The 19,491-nt window shown below is 42.4% G+C and overlaps 1 protein-coding gene across 2 annotated transcripts in view; it reads left to right on the forward strand.

Annotated features, from left to right (window-relative positions):
* The window catches only part of ARID4A (AT-rich interaction domain 4A), a 44,426-nt gene extending 27,103 nt beyond the window's left edge, over positions 1-17,323 (forward strand). Inside the window, exons 12-25 of one of the 2 annotated variants that reach the window (XM_050336234.1) lie at positions 2,007-2,079; positions 4,084-4,178; positions 4,507-4,604; positions 5,750-5,978; positions 7,574-7,824; positions 8,814-9,011; positions 9,690-9,774; positions 10,065-10,197; positions 10,444-10,506; positions 11,485-12,615; positions 13,214-13,318; positions 14,330-14,545; positions 14,767-14,913; positions 15,356-17,323. In XM_050336234.1, the coding sequence (XP_050192191.1) occupies positions 2,007-2,079; positions 4,084-4,178; positions 4,507-4,604; positions 5,750-5,978; positions 7,574-7,824; positions 8,814-9,011; positions 9,690-9,774; positions 10,065-10,197; positions 10,444-10,506; positions 11,485-12,615; positions 13,214-13,318; positions 14,330-14,545; positions 14,767-14,913; positions 15,356-15,459 (2,928 nt within the window). In that variant the 3' untranslated portion in view covers positions 15,460-17,323. The remainder of the gene's footprint in view (positions 1-2,006; positions 2,080-4,083; positions 4,179-4,506; positions 4,605-5,749; positions 5,979-7,573; positions 7,825-8,813; positions 9,012-9,689; positions 9,775-10,064; positions 10,198-10,443; positions 10,507-11,484; positions 12,616-13,213; positions 13,319-14,329; positions 14,546-14,766; positions 14,914-15,355) is intronic. The other variant, XM_050336235.1, reaches the window with a different exon arrangement.
* The last annotated feature ends 2,168 nt before the right edge of the window (positions 17,324-19,491 follow it).

Below are 19,491 nucleotides of genomic sequence, written 5' to 3' on the forward strand. Positions count from 1 at the left end.
ATGTGGCACCAACATTTCTCAGGTGTTCCCTTGGCTTGGGGTGCAGATTTGAGGCTGCTGATGGTTGATGTATTTAAATATAACTCAGACAGTAGACAATCCAAACACATAACCCCGATAAAAACATGACCTCTGATAAAAATCAGGTACCCTGATGTTGCAGTGAGGGTATCCAGGAGGGGTTGGTCTTTCCCATTTTGGCCAGCAGCAAAAAAAGAACTGCTGGTGGTGACAAGTTAGTCAGGTCTCAGGAGGATTTGGTGTCTGTTCTGCTGTTCAGGCCAGCACAGTTCAGCCTTTGGGGGTGGATGAATATTGCAGCCAGGTTTTATGTCCCCACCCCGTGGGAAAGCTTTCCATCTTTCCCTTTTGCTTTCCTTCAGGTGAAAATCCTCGCTCTCAGTGCAATGGTTCCCTTCTGACTGCAAGGGTGCTGTTTCCAACCTACATTTGTGCTGCTCTGACCCAGAGTTCTGGGTTGGCCCTGTGCCCACACAGAAAGAAATGGCTTTAACTCAACTATTCAGAAGCATTTCTGGAGGTTTGCTGGTATTTGCATTTATTTAGCCTGCACAGTTTGAGCCACAGTGCCTTGAACCAGCAAACATCCCGGGAGATGGTGGAAATTTCTCGATCTTGGAGCGGGTTTGCAGTTGAGATGGGAGAGAAAAGAGCCCTGGTTTCTATAGCAATACTTCCCTTGCTAACCTGGAAGAACATACTCATTCCATAGATAACAGCTGCTTTTCCTTACATAATCCCTGTGCTAAGTGATGCTCTCCAGTGTTGGGATCACACGTTTCATTTCCTCCAGTTATTCCCCAAAATAAAACTAGGGAAGTGAGACACAGATGCTGCCTCTGCCTTGATTGTAGGTGAGCCCTGTTGGGCTTAGAAGGATTCAGTGAATTCATTCTGATGCTGGGCAGATTGTTTTCTGCTTAGCAAGCCACCAGCACATACATTCCCATTTCCCTGCTCGTTTTCCTGCCTGGAAGCTGAAAGTTTACAGACTGCAGAGACGACTGAAATGTAAATTGCTCTTCTGGTTTCCTTCTGGAGCTGCTTGTCGCTTGCCTGTTTATTTTTAATAATGGAATGATAAGATTTTTTGACACGTACTGGACGTCTTTCCTCTGAGGCAGCTGCAGTCCTGCCTGTGCAAACTGCCAGGCTGGCAGGAGGAAAGTGCCATCCAGAAAGCATTGCAGGGAAAAAGGGTTATTTTTATTTTATTATTTTTTTCCTGGTCTCTGCTAGAAGCTCAAAATTCCATGAAGATATGTAAATGTTATTTCCCCTCCCTGCCCCTCCCACCCACTGATAAATTGACTTTATTTTATAATGATTTTCACTCGAATAAAAGCAAAGCTTTATTTCATTTGTGGGTTCCCATCAAGTTTGGAAGTGTTCATCTCCTTGAGGTTTTAAGTTGTCAAGATAAAACTAAGGAATTTATAATAATAAATTATAGGAGTGACTCTGAAAGTGCTTCCAAATATAAACTGAAATCAAGCATTGGAGCTTAATCACAAACCAGATACTGCCTGGAGCATCAAAGCCAGGAATGACTGGAGAAAGGATTATTCTGCAACCTGAGCTAAAACTGGGCTAAGAAAGATGAGTTAAGCAAAAAAAAAAAAGCCCCAAACAAGCAGAGAACCCAACCCACAAACCCCTTGAGTTCCTGTGAATTGTTTCAGTCTTGTAAATAACAGAGCTCTTCTGGGTGAGAAAAGTATGTGAAGCGTGTTGGTGTTTTCATTGTGAGGCTCCCACATTCCTTCTGTCATGGACTGATGCTTTCCCTGACCTGCATTTCCTTTTCCCCCTCCTGAGGTGCCACTTCAGTCTCCCCAGGACATTTTGTTTTCTGCACATTTCACCGTTCCGTGGCTGCAGAGCCAGGTGGAAAGTGGTTTGGGTTTGGGTTCAGTTCTTGCTCTGAGGTTTTTGGACAAATAAATGGTTGCTGTTCTCATTTCTGACTGTGTTTGTTTTCCCAGCCTGAGGAAGAGCTTGATCCTGAAGAGAGGGACAACTTCCTCCAACAGCTTTACAAGTTTATGGAAGACAGAGGTAACTCTGCAATTTCTCTCTTTTCTTCTCTCCAGTCCACTTTTCTAACAGCACAGCACTCAAAAGGAAACTCAAATCCTCCCTGAGGTGTTCTGGGGTTGTTTTGGCTTTCACAAAGCCTTTTTTTATGTCAACACTGCCCTGCTAAATAAGCTCTTGGTTGATTCCTTGCTGGGAGTTGTGCTGGTGAAATCCAAGCAGGAGAGGGTGGGAGATGAGCCGTGGGCAGAGCTCTGACCATGCAGAGATGTTGCAGCGACACCTGAACAGGCAACTCGAACAGCTCTGCTTCCTTCTGTACCCAGAGCAAGAGAACAGGGTTCTTTTAAATGCCTGTCTTTGCAGAACTAAGTGAGATTTAATAAATCAGAATATTGAAGTCTTGGCATAGCACAGATCTCAGCAGTGCCTGTGCTCTGGATGGAGAGCAGGATGTACCTGCTGACTTGGGAGAGCTGCTGTTGCATAAGACATTTGCATTTGCAGTTGTGATGAGACTGACACTAAAATGGAAGGTTTTCTGTTCCTTAGCTCCTCTCATGCCTCCCCCCTCTTTTTTTTAAAGTATATTCAAGTTTTATGGTTTAAACTGTTTTCATTTTATTCATTGTACTCGTCAAGTCACCACTTCAATTCAAATACTGTGTGTATTTATCCTGCAGTAGCAGGTAAATTACAAATGCATTTACTCTCATTTTACTCTTTTCCTTCATTTTTTTCTTGGCAAAAGTGACCTGAATGTGATATTTCCAGAGCAGCATAGTTGAGGTGTTTGAATTTGAAATAACCAGAGCTGAGAGTAAAACATGAAGTGCTATTTTCCCCCTTTTTTTTTTTAGTTTTGAAATGAATGGGAAAATCAAGTTGCCTTTGTAAAAGAGAGTCTGCCTGCCTTCTAATGAGCTGTGTTTTAGACCACAGAATCATAAAAAGACAGTTCCAACTCTGGTCAGGATTTCCAGTTCTTATCACAGGTTTAATAAATGATTTTGTGTTATAGCAAAGAGTTCTGGAGCTCATCCAATACAGTTTTGAGGCCTCCTGTGTATAACCAGTGTTTCTGGAGAATAACCTGCCTTAGGGGAATAAAAATCTAAATTGGGCTGGGAAAAAACCCTCCCTCTGCTGCTGGGCTGATCCCCAATTTCCCTCTCAGGTAGCCTGATCCTTCCCCTTTTTCTGTTTTCCTCCTTCCTGAGTCTCTCTCCTAAACTCTGAGACAAAAACCAAGTAGGGTTTCTGTTCCCACCGCATTTGTTGTGCATTCTCTTCTCTCAGTCTGAGTGTTTGGATTCCTGTAATCATGACAGTATTCCCAAAGTCCTGTAGAATTATTTTAATGACTCCAGATATAATTGCATGAAGATGAAGGAAGATAAGAGGCAGCAGGGGAGAGGTTTGATGTTCTTCCTTGCTGGGAGGATTGTTGTCTACAGATGCAGCCACTTGCCCCAAGTCACTTCTGGTTTCTCCTTTTATAAAGAATTATTGTTCTTTATGTCATTGCCACTCATCTGATTTGAGTTCTGTCTTTTCCCTGGAACTGGCCCAAACATTCCCATCCAGTCAGAGCTTTGTGTTTTTTTCACATTCTAACAATTTGCCTGGGTGACTCTTTCTGATCCCACATTTCTGCTGCTTCCTCATTCCTTTCAGCCCACGGTGTTTTGAGTTAATCCCATCACACGTTGCTGTGTTCCAGCATTCCTCAGGTGTTCTGTGGAGCCTCCTGCAGCTCTGGCTGTGTCCTCCCCACTCAGGAGAGGAGCAGTGGGATGCAGCCAGCTGGATAGGGATTCTTAATAAATTTAGGTGGCTAATAAACCACCCACTCAAGAAAGTGAAGCCTTAATTGCTGATTGGAAACTCCTGACTTGTGACATATCCTAAACTATTAAATTGAAATGCAGAAAGATATTTATAATCAAATTTGTGCCAAAGCATTGGAAGAGACAATATGCTGTTCTTTGGGATAACCTCTTGTTTCTGGTTTGTTTTCTCCAGGTACTCCTATCAATAAACCACCAGTTCTGGGCTACAAGGACCTAAATCTCTTCAAGCTTTTTAGGCTGGTTTATCAGCAGGGTGGGTGTGACAATGTAAGTGTTGGATGTTTCCTGAACTAAATATGTCCATTCATGTGCATAAATGGTTGTCCAGGGAAGCTGTGGCTGCCCCATCCCTGGAAATGTTCCAGGCCAGATTGGAAGTAGCTCTGAGCAACCTGGTGTGAAGTGGGAGGTGTCCCTGCCCCTGGCAGGGGGGTTGGAACTGTGGATGTTCTTTAAAGTCCCTTCCAGCCCAGACTGTTCTATGATTCTAAAAGGCTGTTGTAGCTTGTGGCTGTGTTAGACATAATTCCTTAATGTTCTTGGTTAAAGAAAAACCTGAAAATTTCCTTTTCTCTTTCTTCTTTTCCCCCCAAAGATTGAGAGTGGTGCTGTATGGAAGCAAATTTATATGGACCTTGGCATTCCTATTCTGAACTCAGCTGCTTCCTACAATGTAAAAACTGCTTATAGAAAGTAAGTCCTCGTGTTGTGTAATGGTGAAAACATTTTTCCATGTTTTTAGGAGCACGTACAACATTCAAACAATATTTGATAGCTCAGTGAAACAGCACTTGCCATCCTTCAGTTCAGGAACAGTGCTGAGGGTTGAAATGGTGGAGGAAGGGATGGAGAGCTCAGGGCTGCCTGAGTTCCTGTTCCTCCAGTACACGAGAATTCTGCTCATTTTCTATCAAGAAACTTTCCCTATCAGCATGTGAGGTGCTGTTTCAGAATCCAACAAAGACATTTATAGGATGAGCTTTGGCAAATTGAGCTTTGCTGTCATCGTTCTGGAGGTGCTTTGTGCAGTGAGGAGGATTTTAGCCCAGTTTCTTTTTAACTTCCTTCTGAAAAATGCTGATTGAAAAAAAAAAAAGGACATGTTTCAGATTGGATATTTAAATAATAATCTTTGCAGAATTTGTAGAACAATGGCTTTAGGGCATAGCTGTGTGCATGTGGCAGTAAATAGTAAAATCATTACTTGTCATGAACAAATGCATAAATCTCTTTTCTTCTGACCTTTGGTTTTCAGTTGTGTTTTAACTTTTGAAATGGAAACCTTCTAGGAATGGCATTTTTCAAGCTGATTTTCTAAATGAGAATTGTTGTCATTATTTATCCTCCTGGAAGTTTGCCAAGAAACAATTGGGCTTTTTGAGTAAAAGGAAAGGATGGGGTTCTCTTGCCTTGAACCTAAGGAAATTTGGAAATAGGGATGGCTAATGACTCAACTCATGTTAATGTTGATGAAGATGAAAATATTGAGACATCTTCAGTGGGATTTGAACTGGGCACGTGTTGAAGGTCTGTATTTTACAAAGAAGAGTGGTTTATCATAAAAAGAACAATTGGTAACTGTGTACTAGGGTGCTGTTACAGTGGAAATAACAATAATGTAGTTTGCACACGTGATACAGTGTGTTGTAACTTGACTTGTGTGCAAAATCGTTTCGTTTCAAAATCTTCTCTGGCTTTTTGCTTTTGTTTATTTGGGTTTGTTCATTATTATTATTATTATTTTCTTTCTTTCCTGAAGTTTAATGAGCAGGAAAATGTTTTTTTTTTTTATGAGAAAATAAACCTTGAAATATAAGTGGCACCTGATTTGTCTGCAGGTATCTGTATGGTTTTGAGGAGTACTGTCGCTCTGCAAACATTCAGTTCAGGACCATCCACCACAATGAGCCAAAGGTGGTAGAAGAGCCACAGAAACCCGTGGAACCAATGGAGGAAAGTGGAAAAGAGGAACAGAAAATGCCCCCAACAGAAGTTAAAAAAGAAGCAGAAGAGAATTACTCCAGCAGTGAAAGTGAAAAGGAAGAAGTAGAACTGAGATCCCCCAGGGTGAGTGGTTTGCACTGATTTCTGGGTAGCCCTTTGGTGGGTGAGCAGATTCCACAGGGGGTTTTCCCTGGGAATCACCTGCACTTTGGAATTGGTGTTCTTGTACAAGGGTAGCTCCTGGGAGTGTTCACTGTTAGTGATGTTCTACCTGTAAATGGAGTCGGCTTTGATTATTCCTTTGTATCCCACCTCATCCATGGCATTTCTCAGGCTGTGTCAGGTGGGTTTTGATTCAGGGATGGGTGGGGAGCTCCTGAGAGCTGTGGATCATCAGAGCAGGGAAACACAGCAGGACAGTCTTGGCTGTGGGGCAGGATTTCCACAGGCACAGGGAACTGGAGCTCTCTGGCAAGGAGCAGGAATGCCAAAGGCCTGCTATGGCTTCAGGAATCAGAGGAAGAGCCATTTACCTGAGTTGGTTTTTAATCACAGTCTCACTTGTAATAACAGAAACACTCCACTTTTACAGTATAGAGACAAAAGCAGAGGGAGGACCACTTGAGTTTAGTCTTCATTAGTCCTCAAGTGCTGCAGAGGTGAGGGTTGTATCAGCAGCTGCAGATCTGACCATTGACCACCAGCTGGAGGATGCTGAGCCCCAGGGAGAGCACAAACAGCGCTTGGGGCTGTTGGGAGATGACCCTGTAGCACTCCTGTTAATTCTGTTAAAAGGATATTTTGTGTTCCCTGCAGCATGACTGCTGAGGGACAAGGAATTATTCCTTTCTGATTGTTCAGGCTGTGAGGGTTTCTGTTGGACTAAAAGGAAATTCTGTGAAAGCACTTCCTGCAAACCAGCTTTTCCAGCAAATATTGGCCTTTTAAATGAATACATGAAAAGCCACAGTGTGAACAGCAGTTGAGATCTCTGCCTGGCTGCAGGTGCTTTTTCCAGGCTGTATCAGCCTCAGTGAACTTTCTGACACGACATCAGCTTTGTTTTTAGAGTCAGTGTTCATTTCTTTTTGGGGTTTTTTTTTGAGAAAACTGGTAAGATGATAAAGAAATGGTAAAGTTTTTTTGTCTTTTTTATCATTGGCTGTCTTTTGTTAATTTAGTAATTATTAAATATTTGGTTATATATTTTATTCCTTTTTAATCCAGTCACCAGCTTTTCATTAATTACTATTTTTCCAAACTATTTGCTGTTATGCTGCTGTGAATTGTAATTATTATAGTGCCTTCATTACTGTCATCTTTCAATGCCCTTCAGATAATTAATCTTGCATTCATAATGTATTTTAAACGTTCTGATTGAAAAGCAATGGTCCTATCAAGACTCTTTTAATGAACAAAATGATAAACCTGTCCTAATCCCCCAAAGAATCACCTGCATCAAACATTTTGACCCTTTTTGTCAGAGCAACAAACCTTTCAGGTCCAAGCAAATGTCCTGAAATCCTCCAGCAGTTAAATCAGAAACTCACCCTCTTCATACCAAATAAAGTGATTAACAAAACCTTTAATCTTAATATTTTAGAACATTTTACCTTTACAGGAGCTGCACATCTCACTTTTTCTGCTGAGATTTGGAGAGGCTACAGAGAAAACAATTGCCATTTGGGGTCATTGAAGCGCTGCTGTTTCTGTTTTAGGGACGAAGGAGACTTGCCCGTGATGCAACCCCTGCTAAAAAAGATGGGGAAGAGGATAAACCAGCAGACAAATTAAAAGAGAGTGGCAGAGAGAACAAAGAGCCAGAGGAGACACCTGAGAACGCAGAGAAGAAAGAACACGAAACTCCACTGGGGAGGAAAAGCACACCAAAGCAAAAAGAGAGGAAAATCAAAAAACAGGAGGATTCTGACAGGGAGTCAGAGGAGGAGGAGGAGAGGCAGAGGGAGAGGTAAACACTGCTTGGCTCCCTGCCTTTGGGATGTGCCCCAAGCAGGAGGATCCACAGGGCTGGGGATCTTCCCAAAGTGTGGGAATTGGGGAGTGGCCAAGGTGGTGCTGGGGTTTTATCCCCCTGCTACCTCCAGACAGCACGGCCGTGGGGGTGGGAAGCACTTTGGGGACACCTCTCTGGGCAGTCAGAATAGAAATGGCAAATCCCTCTTCTCCTGTGCTTTTATTGAAATGTTTCCTGGTGGCTGCTGAAGCTCCAGGCTGCTTGTTTTTATTGTGTCATCAAAGGGTTTTCTTTAATCAACTTCTCTTGTTTGCCACATAGTTGGTCTTTCGCTGAAGGCCAGCAAATCCATTTCATTCGAAGCAAACCCTTTTTTGTAGTTTCACTTCTACTTTATGAGAAATTATAGGTAAAAATAGGTTAATTTTAATTCTTGCAAATATAACATATATATATATAATATATAAATATTAGCTGTAGGTGTAATAAGAGCTGTGTAGACACTTTTAATGTTGGCTAAACACTCTTGTAAGCAGCTCTTTTCCAGTGGAATGGTGTTTGTGTCTGTGAGAGGATCACTGTGATGCCAGTTTAAATTTATATCCAGTTTGCAAAGCATTCACTGTGAGTTCCACAGTTGAGCAAACTGTGTCAAAATAAAAACTGAAGCTCGTTCTTCCTGTCTTACTGAGGGGCCAAACACTGAGTTATTCCTTTATGTATTAGCAAAATGTTAGTTTAAAAAACGATCTTTAGGCCTCCAGGTTGTTGTATACCTAATAAATTGAGTTTAAATTAGCCTTTTCTGGGTATTTTTGGTACTCCCCCTGAGTCCAGCCCAGCTTTAGAGGTAGTGCAGGGTGCAGAAAAGGAAAAGAATTTTTCTTGCAGCTTTTTTCTTTGTAGTAGCTTGGCTACACTCATTAAATGTTTAAACATCACTGTCACTAATTAGTGGGCATTTTAAATACATTCTCCTGCAGGGAGGAGCTGGAGAACAAAGGAGAATCAGAAGGTGAAGAGGATGAGGAGGACACAGAACCCTGCCTGACTGGAACCAAAGTGAAAGTAAAATATGGACGTGGCAAGACTCAAAAAATTTATGAAGCCAGTATTAAAAGCACAGAAATCGATGATGGAGAAGTTTTATATTTAGTTCATTACTACGGTTGGAATGTAAGGTGAGGAGAACAAACTGCCTTTCATTTCTTTGTTGAAAGGCTTATTTGCCAAAGAAATGTTTGTTTTTAAGAAATTAAGGGAAAGCTGATCAGTGACGTGGCTCCAAATTGAATTCTCAACACGACTTTTCAATGTTAGGGATTTTGTTGGTGGTGTTGCACTGAAATGTCAGAATATACTTCTGTGTTTCCAAGTTTCCACCCACCTTAGCAATCAATCCTCACTCCTTGCAGGAGCACCCCTGAATTTTTATTGTGTCAGCACGAGCAGACTTTTTTATATAAGGGAGTCCTTGATAATGGTGAAAGCATCTGCAATTAAGTGTATGAAGCACTGGAATTTTGGCAACAAAATATATTCTTGTACTGACTGTTAAGTGATTGTAAAGAGGACAGAGGGGAGGAGAGGGCAGAGCAGCAAAGAGCTACAGGAAGAAATATATTAAATGGAAAAAAAGGGTTGGAAGGGACCTTAAACCCCATCCAGTTCCACCTCCTGCCATGGGCAGGGACACTTTCCACTAGCCCAGGTTGCTCCAAACCCCATCCACCCTGGCCTTGAATTTTCCCTGCCTCTCAATAATAAATATTTTCCATAATTCAGTCTTTTAATCCTCCTACTCAGCCACCATTTTTCTGTGGTATCAGTGATAGCAGCGTGTTGTTATTCCCTTTTAGATACGACGAGTGGGTGAAAGCTGATCGGATTATCTGGCCTGTGGACAAAGGAGGACCAAAGAGAAAACAGAAGAAAAAAACAAAAGTAATTATCTCAATAAGATTTTTGTAGTGCAATATTTAATGACTGAAAGGGGAAAAAAAAAAAAAGGTTATTAAAAAGAAAAAAGATTATTCAGTCCACGGTTTAGTTTTTTAATAGAGGAGATGGAGAAGAGTGATCAGCAGTGAACCATTAACAAATATTCATTGTTTTTTCCCTCTGTTTAAAAAAAGGCATGCAGCCCATGGTCTAGTTTTTTATTAGAACAGAAGGAGAAAGGTTTTGATGACCAGCAGGGAAACTCCACTAAAAACTCCTCGTTTTCCCCTCAGAGCAAAGAGGACGGTGAAAAGGACGAGAAGAAGGACGAGGAGAAACAAAAATCCAAGCGTGGGCGGCCCCCTCTGAAATCTACTCTTCCCTCCAACACATCTTGCAGCTTATCCAAAACAGCCACCAGTGAAGGTAAATCTGGAGCCAGAGGGGCACAACCTGTCCCATCCCCCCCCAATTCCCAAATGGAGCCGAAGGTACCTCCGTGCACTCGTGTTCTGGTGTGGAGGTGCCTGGGAGTGGGGCTGCCACTGCCCTGGCACAGCTCCCAGTGCTGCTTCACCAGGCAGTGCAGCAGCACTGCCACAGCACAGATTTTGGGTTTTTTTGGTGCAGATTTGACTCCACAAAAATTAATCCTTTCGATTTCAATTTTAGCAGCACCTCGCAGGCAGACGAGACGTAGCTCAGGAATGTTTGATTCTGATAGAGGATCAAACGGTGAGTGATCTCAGTCCTGTGTATACTTTGGAGGTTTTTTCAGTACCATTCTCAAAAGGAGTTTGATTTTTTTATTTTTTTTTTTTTTTTACCTTTTGTTGTTGTTGTTGTTTTTTGGTTTCTCCTTGTGAACTTTGTTGAGGAATTAGCTGAGCTGACACTGCTGAGGGGCACAGTTTGCTCTCAGGAGAGCTGTGGCAGGGAAATGACTGTACAAATTATTCCATATTCCTCAGCCAGAGCCTTTCAGTGCTGATACTGAACAGGCCCAATCCAGTGCTGTAAGACAGTCTGTATTGTGTTAATTAAACCCTCAACCTCAGTGCTACATCATCCACCAGAGCTGTTGATTGTACACAAAGGGCAGCAACATTTTTGGTATTTCTAAACCTCTCTGAGCAAGAACTGAAGTGAAATCACTGTTAGTGCAGCTCCCTGAATAATCTTTGGTAATGTAGCAGTGCTTGCTCTGTGTGTGGTGCATAGAAGTTTTATTATTAGAAGGGTTTTATTTTTTGATTTTGATTTTTTTTTCTGTTTGGGGCTGCATGGAGGGGAGCAGTATTGATTTTTTGGCTTTGTAATCTCAGGTGGGAGAGGCAACATCCACAGGTAGATACCGGATTGGGAGAACCTGTAAAACTCTTCTTGCTACTGTGCACTGTAATTCGTTTATAGTGGCTTAGCTGGGAAATAGTAGCAGGAGAATTACAGGCATGAAGTAAATCATGTGACTAAAATCATCACCCAGATGCTCCTTGAACTCTGACAGTGCCACTACTATTGCAGTTTCATAGAGATTTTAGGTTAAAATAAGAACTGTAGCAAGTGTGTTGAATAATGCAGGATTTTTTAAACTGATGTAACACCCCAGATTTCTGAAAGAGAGGGAGGGGTTCTTGGGTGGTTCAATTGGGAAATTGTGTTGTAATTCATTATTTAGGGTGCTGTTTGCTTCTTTTTTTGTAATTTCTTTAGACTCTGGCACATCTGACAGTGAAGCAGATGAGTCATCTGAAAAGAATTTGAACGAAGAATTTTCTCCAGAAACTTCAGAACTGGAAAAAGGCGAAAAACTCCGCGATGAGAAGTTGGATGAAGAGAACCCAAAGATCCCTCATGCGTTGAAAGAGAACGACAGGACTCAAGGGCAGCCACTAGAAACACTGAAACTGGAAGTTGAGGAAAGTGAACAGATAGTTCAGATTTTCGGAAACAAACCGGATCAAATCGAAGAAATCAAAAGAGAGGCTGAAAAATCGCCCAAGGGAAAAGGGAGAAGGAGCAAGACAAAAGATCCCTCTCTAGAGAACGCCAAGGTTGCGCCAGGAGGCCAAGAAGAGGCGGCAAATGAATCTCTTACGGAACCTGAAAGGTTGGATGGGTCTTCCTTGGACTGTAAAGAAAGTTCCAGCACTCCTGAAAGCGAGACGGAACCTTCTACGAAAGATAAGAAGCTTTTGAAAAGGAAAACTCTGGAACAGGCATCGCCCGAGAAGAGAAATCGGCGAGAGAGCGAGATGGAAGTGCCAAATATCGTGTCTGAAGAGAGGACCAATGAATGTACCGGGGCGGAGGAATGTAGAGGCACCAACGCTGAGGAGCCCCTCAGAGCTGGCCACGAGGAGATGCCAGCCCTGGTGGCAGAACCAGCCCCCCACGGGCAGGAGCCGAGGGGCGACACCTTCCCCCGCGCCGCCGAAGCCAACGAGAACGTCCCCCTGAAAGACGAGGACGACGCGATGCCCCAGATCGGGCCCGAGACTCTGCTGTGCCACGAGGTGGACTTGGACGACTTGGACGAGAAGGAGAAGAGCGGCGGCGAAGATGCGGCGGTGGAAAAGCCAGACCCCGGCGCTCCGAACTGCCAGCCCTCTGCCTTCCCCCCCGCCGCCCCCTCGGCGCTCCCGGTGGCCTCTCCCCTGGCCCTCAGCCAGGACGAGTCGCGCAGCGTCAAGAGCGAGAGCGACGCCACCATCGAGGTGGACAGCGTGGCCGAGGAGTCCCAGGAGGGGCTCTGCGAGAGCGAGTCTGTCAATGGCTTCGAGGCCAGCACCACGTCGAGCAATTGTAGCGTTGCTGTGCAAGAGAGGGAGATGGGAGAGAAAGGTGAGCGTTCCTGGGAAGAGTCACTCCCTGCTGGGATCGTTTCCAGAGTTGCCTTAAGCCCGGTGTCAAACTTTGCTAAAAAGTTGGTTGGTTGGTTTTATCTTCTGGTTTTAGAATCACAGAATGGTTTGGGTTGGGAGGGACCTTAAAGCCCATCCAGTTCCACCCCCTGCCATGGGCAGGGACACCTCCCACTATCCCAGGTTGCTCCAAGTCCTGTCCAACTTGGCCTGAAACACTTCCAGGGATGGGGCAGCCACAGCTTCTCTGGGCAACCTGTGCCAGGGCCTCCCCACCCTCACAGCCAAGAATTTCTTCCCAATATTCCATCTAACCCTGTCAGTTTGAAGCCATTTCCCCTTGTGCTGTCCCTCCAGGCCCTCGTCCCCAGTCCCTCTCCAGCTCTTGGAGCCCCTTTAGGCACTGGAAGGTTCTCTGAGGTCTCCCCAGAGCCTTCTCCTCTCCAGGCTTAACAACCCCAACTGTCTTACCCTGTCTGCTTTTAAATTTCTCTTTGTTGCTTATAAAAAGAACTTGTTAGGAGCAGAAATACTTGAGTTATCTTGTGTTTTGTTTATTGTTTCTCCTTCTCACTTAGGTCAAAAAAGACCCAGTGACAGCAACACTGGAACGCTGGCAAAGAAACAAAAGCGAACTCCAAAGCGAAGCAGCACTGCAGCCAAAAATGAGAAGAATGGAACAGGTACATTCCTGGCTGGGGAGGAGGGGGAAGATCCTCCTGACCTGGAAACATGGAGAAGAGCCCACTGTTCTCACTGGTACCCACTGTTTGCAGTGAATGGCACTTCCCTGCTGGGGTTTTTCACTTTTATTCATCGTGATTATTGGTGGTGAACAACTGGAGGGAACTTCTGAGCTCTGTGGTAGCAGAGCTACTGGGAATCTCTTGGCTGTTTTATATTACTAATTGTGTAAATTAGCAGTTACTAAACATTTCCCATCAGGCTGATTTTTATCTATTAGATTGGTTATGAATTTTGGGAGAGGGCAACTTTAAAGTCTTACAGTAGGTGATTGTGGTGGGGGAAAAAAATGCCATTTATGGAGTGCAGAAAAATGTTTGATGCTAAAGAACAGCTTTTCAGCCAAAGGAATTTTTTTTTTCAAGTATGTGGCTATTTTCTAACTTTCTGTAGAAATCTGGACATTCCCCTTTGTCCTATGACAGAATTCCTGGTGATCACTGTGTGAGTGAGTCAATGTTTTGAGCCCTCACGGCAGCATTGTTGTGTTTTTAAATATCAAACTAAAATATTAATTCTCTTGATGTACAAAATTCAGACATATTTGACATGCCTGTGGAAAACCTGGCAATTAATGTGGGGATCTGAAATAGTTGAATATATCAGCTTAGAATTTTCTATTACATGTTTAAACTTTTATGCTTTTAGTCTTGTTTCAGAATTGTTCCTTTAGATGTGTAAATCAATTTGGCCACTATTTACAATCACTGCCTACCTTTAGTAATGCAAGATTAATCTTTAAGAAAGGAATTCCAATGTCTGCTTTATGTTAGAAAGCAGACACTAGAAGATAGTTTAAGATAGTTTATCAGTGCTCTGAAATTCTAATTTTGATGAGTTTATTTATTATTGCTTTTCACTACGACCACTATTTTGAAAATGTCGAGGTGGTGTTTTTGTTGTTTGTTTTTTTTTTTTAATAAGTCCAAATTAAATTCTTCTCATTTCAGGACAAAGCAGTGACAGTGAAGACCTTCCTGTGCTGGACAGTTCCAGTAAATGCACTCCTGTCAAACACATCAACGCAGCCAAACCCCAGAAGATTTCTCGCTCTCCTGCCAGGGTGATTTCCCCTCACATCAAAGATGGGGACAAGGACAAACACAGGGACAAGCACCACCACCAGAGTGCTTCACCCAGAGTCTACAAGTGGAGTTTCCAGCTCAGTAAGGATTCTTTAAATGACTTGAATTAGAAGGAAATTTCGAAGAAAATTTGTTTTGAAAGAAAAAAAAAACAAACATGCAAAACTTGGGGGTTCTAAATTAGGTGTGGGCTTTTTATGGCATAGCTGTGGAATTGTGTTACCTCTCATGCTGTGTCTTATATCCACTTAAGATTTGCTTAAAATGGCCATGATAAAGCTGTTTGTTCTTCCCACTTCTAGATGAACTGGACAACATGAGCAGCACTGAAAGGATCTCCTTCTTACAAGAAAAACTGCAGGAGATAAGAAAATACTACATGTCCTTGAAGTCAGAAGTAGCAACCATAGACAGGAGAAGGAAAAGATTGAAAAAGAAAGACAGAGAAGGTAACTTTGAGATTTGCTTTTTGCTTCCCACGACAAGTTAATTTGTTTGAAAATGTTTAAGTCAATGCAGCTGGAGTTTAAATGATGATTTTTTTAAAAAGTGTTATCATCTCTTTGTATACATACCTAGAAAGAATATTTGTGGCTTTTCAGAACTTGAACCCTACAGAAATATTTAGTGACTGTTTTATAACTGCATATTAGAAGCTTGGACTTCTTAGTCTTGAGTTTTCAGTCAGGGTAGTGACTGCCCTGAGTTATCTCTCGATAGATGGGTGAGGTTAATCCAGTTTCTGTGAATAGAGCAGTGAAAGCAGTTGCCAGAAACAATCTGTGTGCTGTGATTGTGCTGCTTCATTTGAAACAACAGAAGAACCAAGGAGACATCAACGAGAGCTGTGCCTTGCTGACCTCACGCTGATGAGTTGTTGTGTGTGTTCAGTGTCCCACACAGGAGCATCCATGTCCTCTGCCTCCTCAGACACTGGGATGAGCCCCTCCTCGTCCTCTCCTCCCCAGAACGTGCTGGCTGTGGAATGCAGGTGATGCCCCTTGCTCTGCCCTGCCAGCAGCTTTGCTGCCACGGACACAAACCCTCAACTTCAGCCCCAGGAAAAGCACTCGACTGGTTTGACATTGCCAAGTACATCCTGTCCACACTTCCACTGCTGGACTCTCTACCTGTCCTCCCCTCTCCCCCCCTTCTTCTTTTGTTTCATTTACCCTTCCGAGAAGCTCATTGGTAACTGAAGGTTTGTAGGCACAAAGTGACATCCTCGTCATCGTGTTTGTTTTATTTTTTCTTTGTTTCTCGTTCGTTTGTTGTTGTGTTGTCTTTTTTTTTTTTTTAATTATTTTTTCTTAACGCAGAGAAAAGGGCACTTATCAAATTGGAAAAGTTCTGTCCAATGAAGCATTCAGGTGTTGTAGGGTGATCTTAAACAAAACAAAAAAAAGTAAGTGCACCAAGCAGACATCAGAGTATTAATTCCCCAAAAAGAACTGAGCAGCTGCTGCACTTTCCCCCAGCTGGTGGTAACTCTCGGTGAGTAGTTCCTCTCCGTGGAAGCACTTGCTCTCCAGAACTGCCAAAGTGACGTGTTCAGCAACGTGCCCAGTTCTAAAGGTGTAAATGGGACAAAATAAATTGTGAAAGGAAGTGTAGTTGACTGAAAACTACAGTTGTAATAAGTCTTCCACTTTTTATAGGATTTTTGAGCACACAATTATGCAAATATTTTAAATGTTTATTAATGTTTACAGTGGAATTGTGAATAGGTTTTCAGTGGACTATCTTATCCCTTGACAAAAATATTTTGTCTTTTTTCTATGTAATTTCAGAGTTTTTATTTTGTTACAAAAAGACGAAAAATGAAATATATAACAACAATGAAGTTATTTAACAAGATTTCTAAAGCTGAAATTTTTGTGTAAAATAAGGTATCTTGCAACTTGTTAAATATATTTATTCAGACATTGGATGTTGTATTTTTATGTATTTTTTAAAATATTAATAAAATTGGAAAAAAAAAAAATCCTAGGTTAGTTCACTCTTTGGATTAAAAAAAAAACATCCTTCTCAGTTCTGGCTCTTCAGGAGGAATTATCCAGTAGCCATTCCTGTACTTCCAGTGGGTCTGTCTACCTGTCCTCCCCACCCCCAGATCTGTCAGTGGGCTAAAAACTTGATTTTGGAGACTTTGGCAGTCCTAGTACTTAAAAACCTTGTTGGGAGGAACAAAAATGTCTTGGCTTGCCCTTTAAGATCCTTTTGTCACGAGCTCTTCTGTTTTGCTGTACTGCCGAAAAAAAAAAACCAAGTCCCATCTCCCAAAGTTGAGATGCAACAAGAAAGTAAAAACAATAAAAAAAAGCAACTGTGTGTGCTCTGCCTGTGGATTGTCCCACGGGCAGATGCAGTTTGTAAATAACTCTTCCCCCCCTAAAAAAAACCCAACAAAACCATGTATTTAAGACAGTTTGCATATACATTCTGTATAAAAGTGATTTTTTTAATCGATTTTTTTATTCATGTTTGTACATTGCAGGGGGGTGCGAGCCCCTTTTTTTTTCTGTGTTTAATATGCTGTAGAGTAAAAGCATAGATGCTCTAGACTGTATAGCAGATTGGGCTCCCAGGGCAGAGGGGCAGAAGGAAAACACTAGTGATGGTGTAGCATTGCTGAAATTGATGTTTCTGGAAATCTCATTTCGCAGCATTTGTCAACTTGTGATTCCGATTCCTTCCATTTTCGCAGAGAAAAAAAAAAAAATTAAAGGAAAAGTCCTCTTGTAAATGCACTTTTTCTGTCTTTTCTTAAGCGAAGCAGAGCTATTTCAATGTAAGGTAAATATGGAGCTCACTAGACAGTGCTAATAAAGGCCATGTTTTAAACATAGGCTTTATATTCTATTTTTATTTAAGTGATTGTTCTTGTAAATGTCTGGGCTTAACCTAAATAGGAAAATTAATCTCCACAAATTACTGTAAAGATTTTTTTTATTTCCAGAGCTAACTCTTACTGTTCACCTTACGATAGCTACGAATAAAAAGCTGTGCTCGTTCAAAAGGAAGTAACCTGGGTCCACATGCTTAATAATTTACAGAAGCAAACTGAAAATCTGCTGGAATAACAGGATGAATTCTGTCTTGTGCAGATTCCTTAACACTGTGAGATCCCAAACAGGCACATCCCCCCCTGCTGAGCACGGAGGATGGAGGAGCTGAGCCCATCCCAGGGGGTGTTCCCAGCTGAGCTGCTGCTCCCTGGCCCTCAGGAGGGGTTCCCACACTGCCTGGAGGACTGAAGGTAACAATTCCTAAAGGCTTGGAAAAATCATCCTGAGGGGTGGCTGCTCCTTGACACGGAGAATTTACTCCTCCCTGCCCTTCCCACCTGCTCAGCTCGCACTGGGCTGGTGGGAACACCCCCAAACCCAACTGACGTTGTTATTGTGGCACAAAAGCTGCAGGAAAAGGGGGATTGGCAGAGCCTCCAGCGTGGCACTGGTTTTATCCTGCTGGGAAGGAGCATGTCATGGAACCAGCTTGTTCAGGAGATTTTACAGGAGTTTCCTGTGATGTTTTTTTAAAAAATTCACAGGGAAGAGAAGATTACCTGGGTAGCTTTGGGTTATCCTGGGTTAAAGGTGAAATCAAGAAGAAAACCCAGTAAGATCCATGATTTCTGACTGGACTGTAATCCCCTTATTGATGCCTTGTTGGCATAAAATAAATTCCAAAGCATCTTCCATTGCCTTGGATGAAAACTTACAATGTTGAAGACACAGAATTGTGATTGTACAGAGTGGGGATTTTTTCAAAGAAGACGTCAGGTATCGTGTTTGCAAGAGCAAGCAAAAATCAAGCATTCTCTTGGCATCCTTTGTGCTGTTCCGCTGCCTCCTGATCTCCAAGTGGTTCTTGTTTTATTTCAAGCTTGCTGAGGAGGTGAGAACAAAATTACAGTCCCAAATTCTGTTAAAATTGTTAAAAAGAGCAGGGCTGTGAGAAAATCAGACTCTTCCCTCACCTCCTGCAGTTGATACAAAGAACTGGCAGATTTCTGGCAGATTTTTTGGTTTTCTATCTGAAAGCTGGAAAAAAAAAACTTCACATGCAAGGACATAAGGTAAGAAAAGATTCATTTTCCTACTTGTTTGGGGGTTTTATTTTCTTCCCAGCAAGTGTGTCAGCTGCACCTTGTCCTGCTGAGGTTCTGTTTTCTCTCTGAATGTGGAAGTTCAGCAACACCCAGTGAAATCTCTGCCTGCTTTTGGCTCCTCCATCCCATTTCTCCTGTCTGAGAAACTTTTCTGTTGCTCAATCCGAGTGAGCAGCTGAGGCAGGAGGAGCACAGATGTCAGAGCAATAATAACAAGCCATGATTTCAGCAGAGGGTAAAGCAGATTTCCAGGAGTAATTATCAGTGAAAGAAAAGCATCACAAGGGCAAAGAAATCTGTGGCTTCAGGAAGTAAAACCTGCCTGACCTTCATGGGAGCAGAGGGTCTTTAATTTGAAGGACAGCAGCAGAAAAGGTGATTAAATCACTTTTTGTGGTATTGTGCACACTTGAGTCTCATTTTTCTCTGAAGGTGCAGGATTAGAATGGACAGAAATTTTTAAAAATAGCTACATATTATTTTATGTAGAGGGGACCGTATAGTAGTGGCTGCCAGAATCACTCAGGAAGGCTTTGATGTGGACCTGGAAGGGGAATCTGAATCTTAGGATTGTCAACTCCTGTGCCTCAGTCAGACTGCTGAGAAATCCTTCTCTCTGCAGACAGGTTTGTCAGCCAGGTGGAATTTCACATTTAAAAAAAAAAAGAATGTTCTTGTAACATGTTCTTCTTTTCCCCATTAAAAACATTCTTGGATGGCTGAGGCAGCCAAAAGGATTTTCTGGGCAGCATCTCCTGGAATTCTTTTCCAGCAGTAAATGGAAATAAGTGCTGTTGCCTTCTTTGTAAGAAAAGAGCAGGTTTGGTTTGATGGCTTGAAACAATTGTGACGTGAGCTGAGAGCCACATTTAGCAGCTGAGACAAAAGATGAGTGTGTTAACAAAGCCTGAGT

The sequence above is a fragment of the Myiozetetes cayanensis genome, unplaced genomic scaffold, assembly GCF_022539395.1.
Source record: "Myiozetetes cayanensis isolate MyiCay16 unplaced genomic scaffold, myiCay2020 scf6-25, whole genome shotgun sequence".
In the NCBI taxonomy this organism is placed as follows: Eukaryota; Metazoa; Chordata; class Aves; order Passeriformes; family Tyrannidae; genus Myiozetetes; species Myiozetetes cayanensis.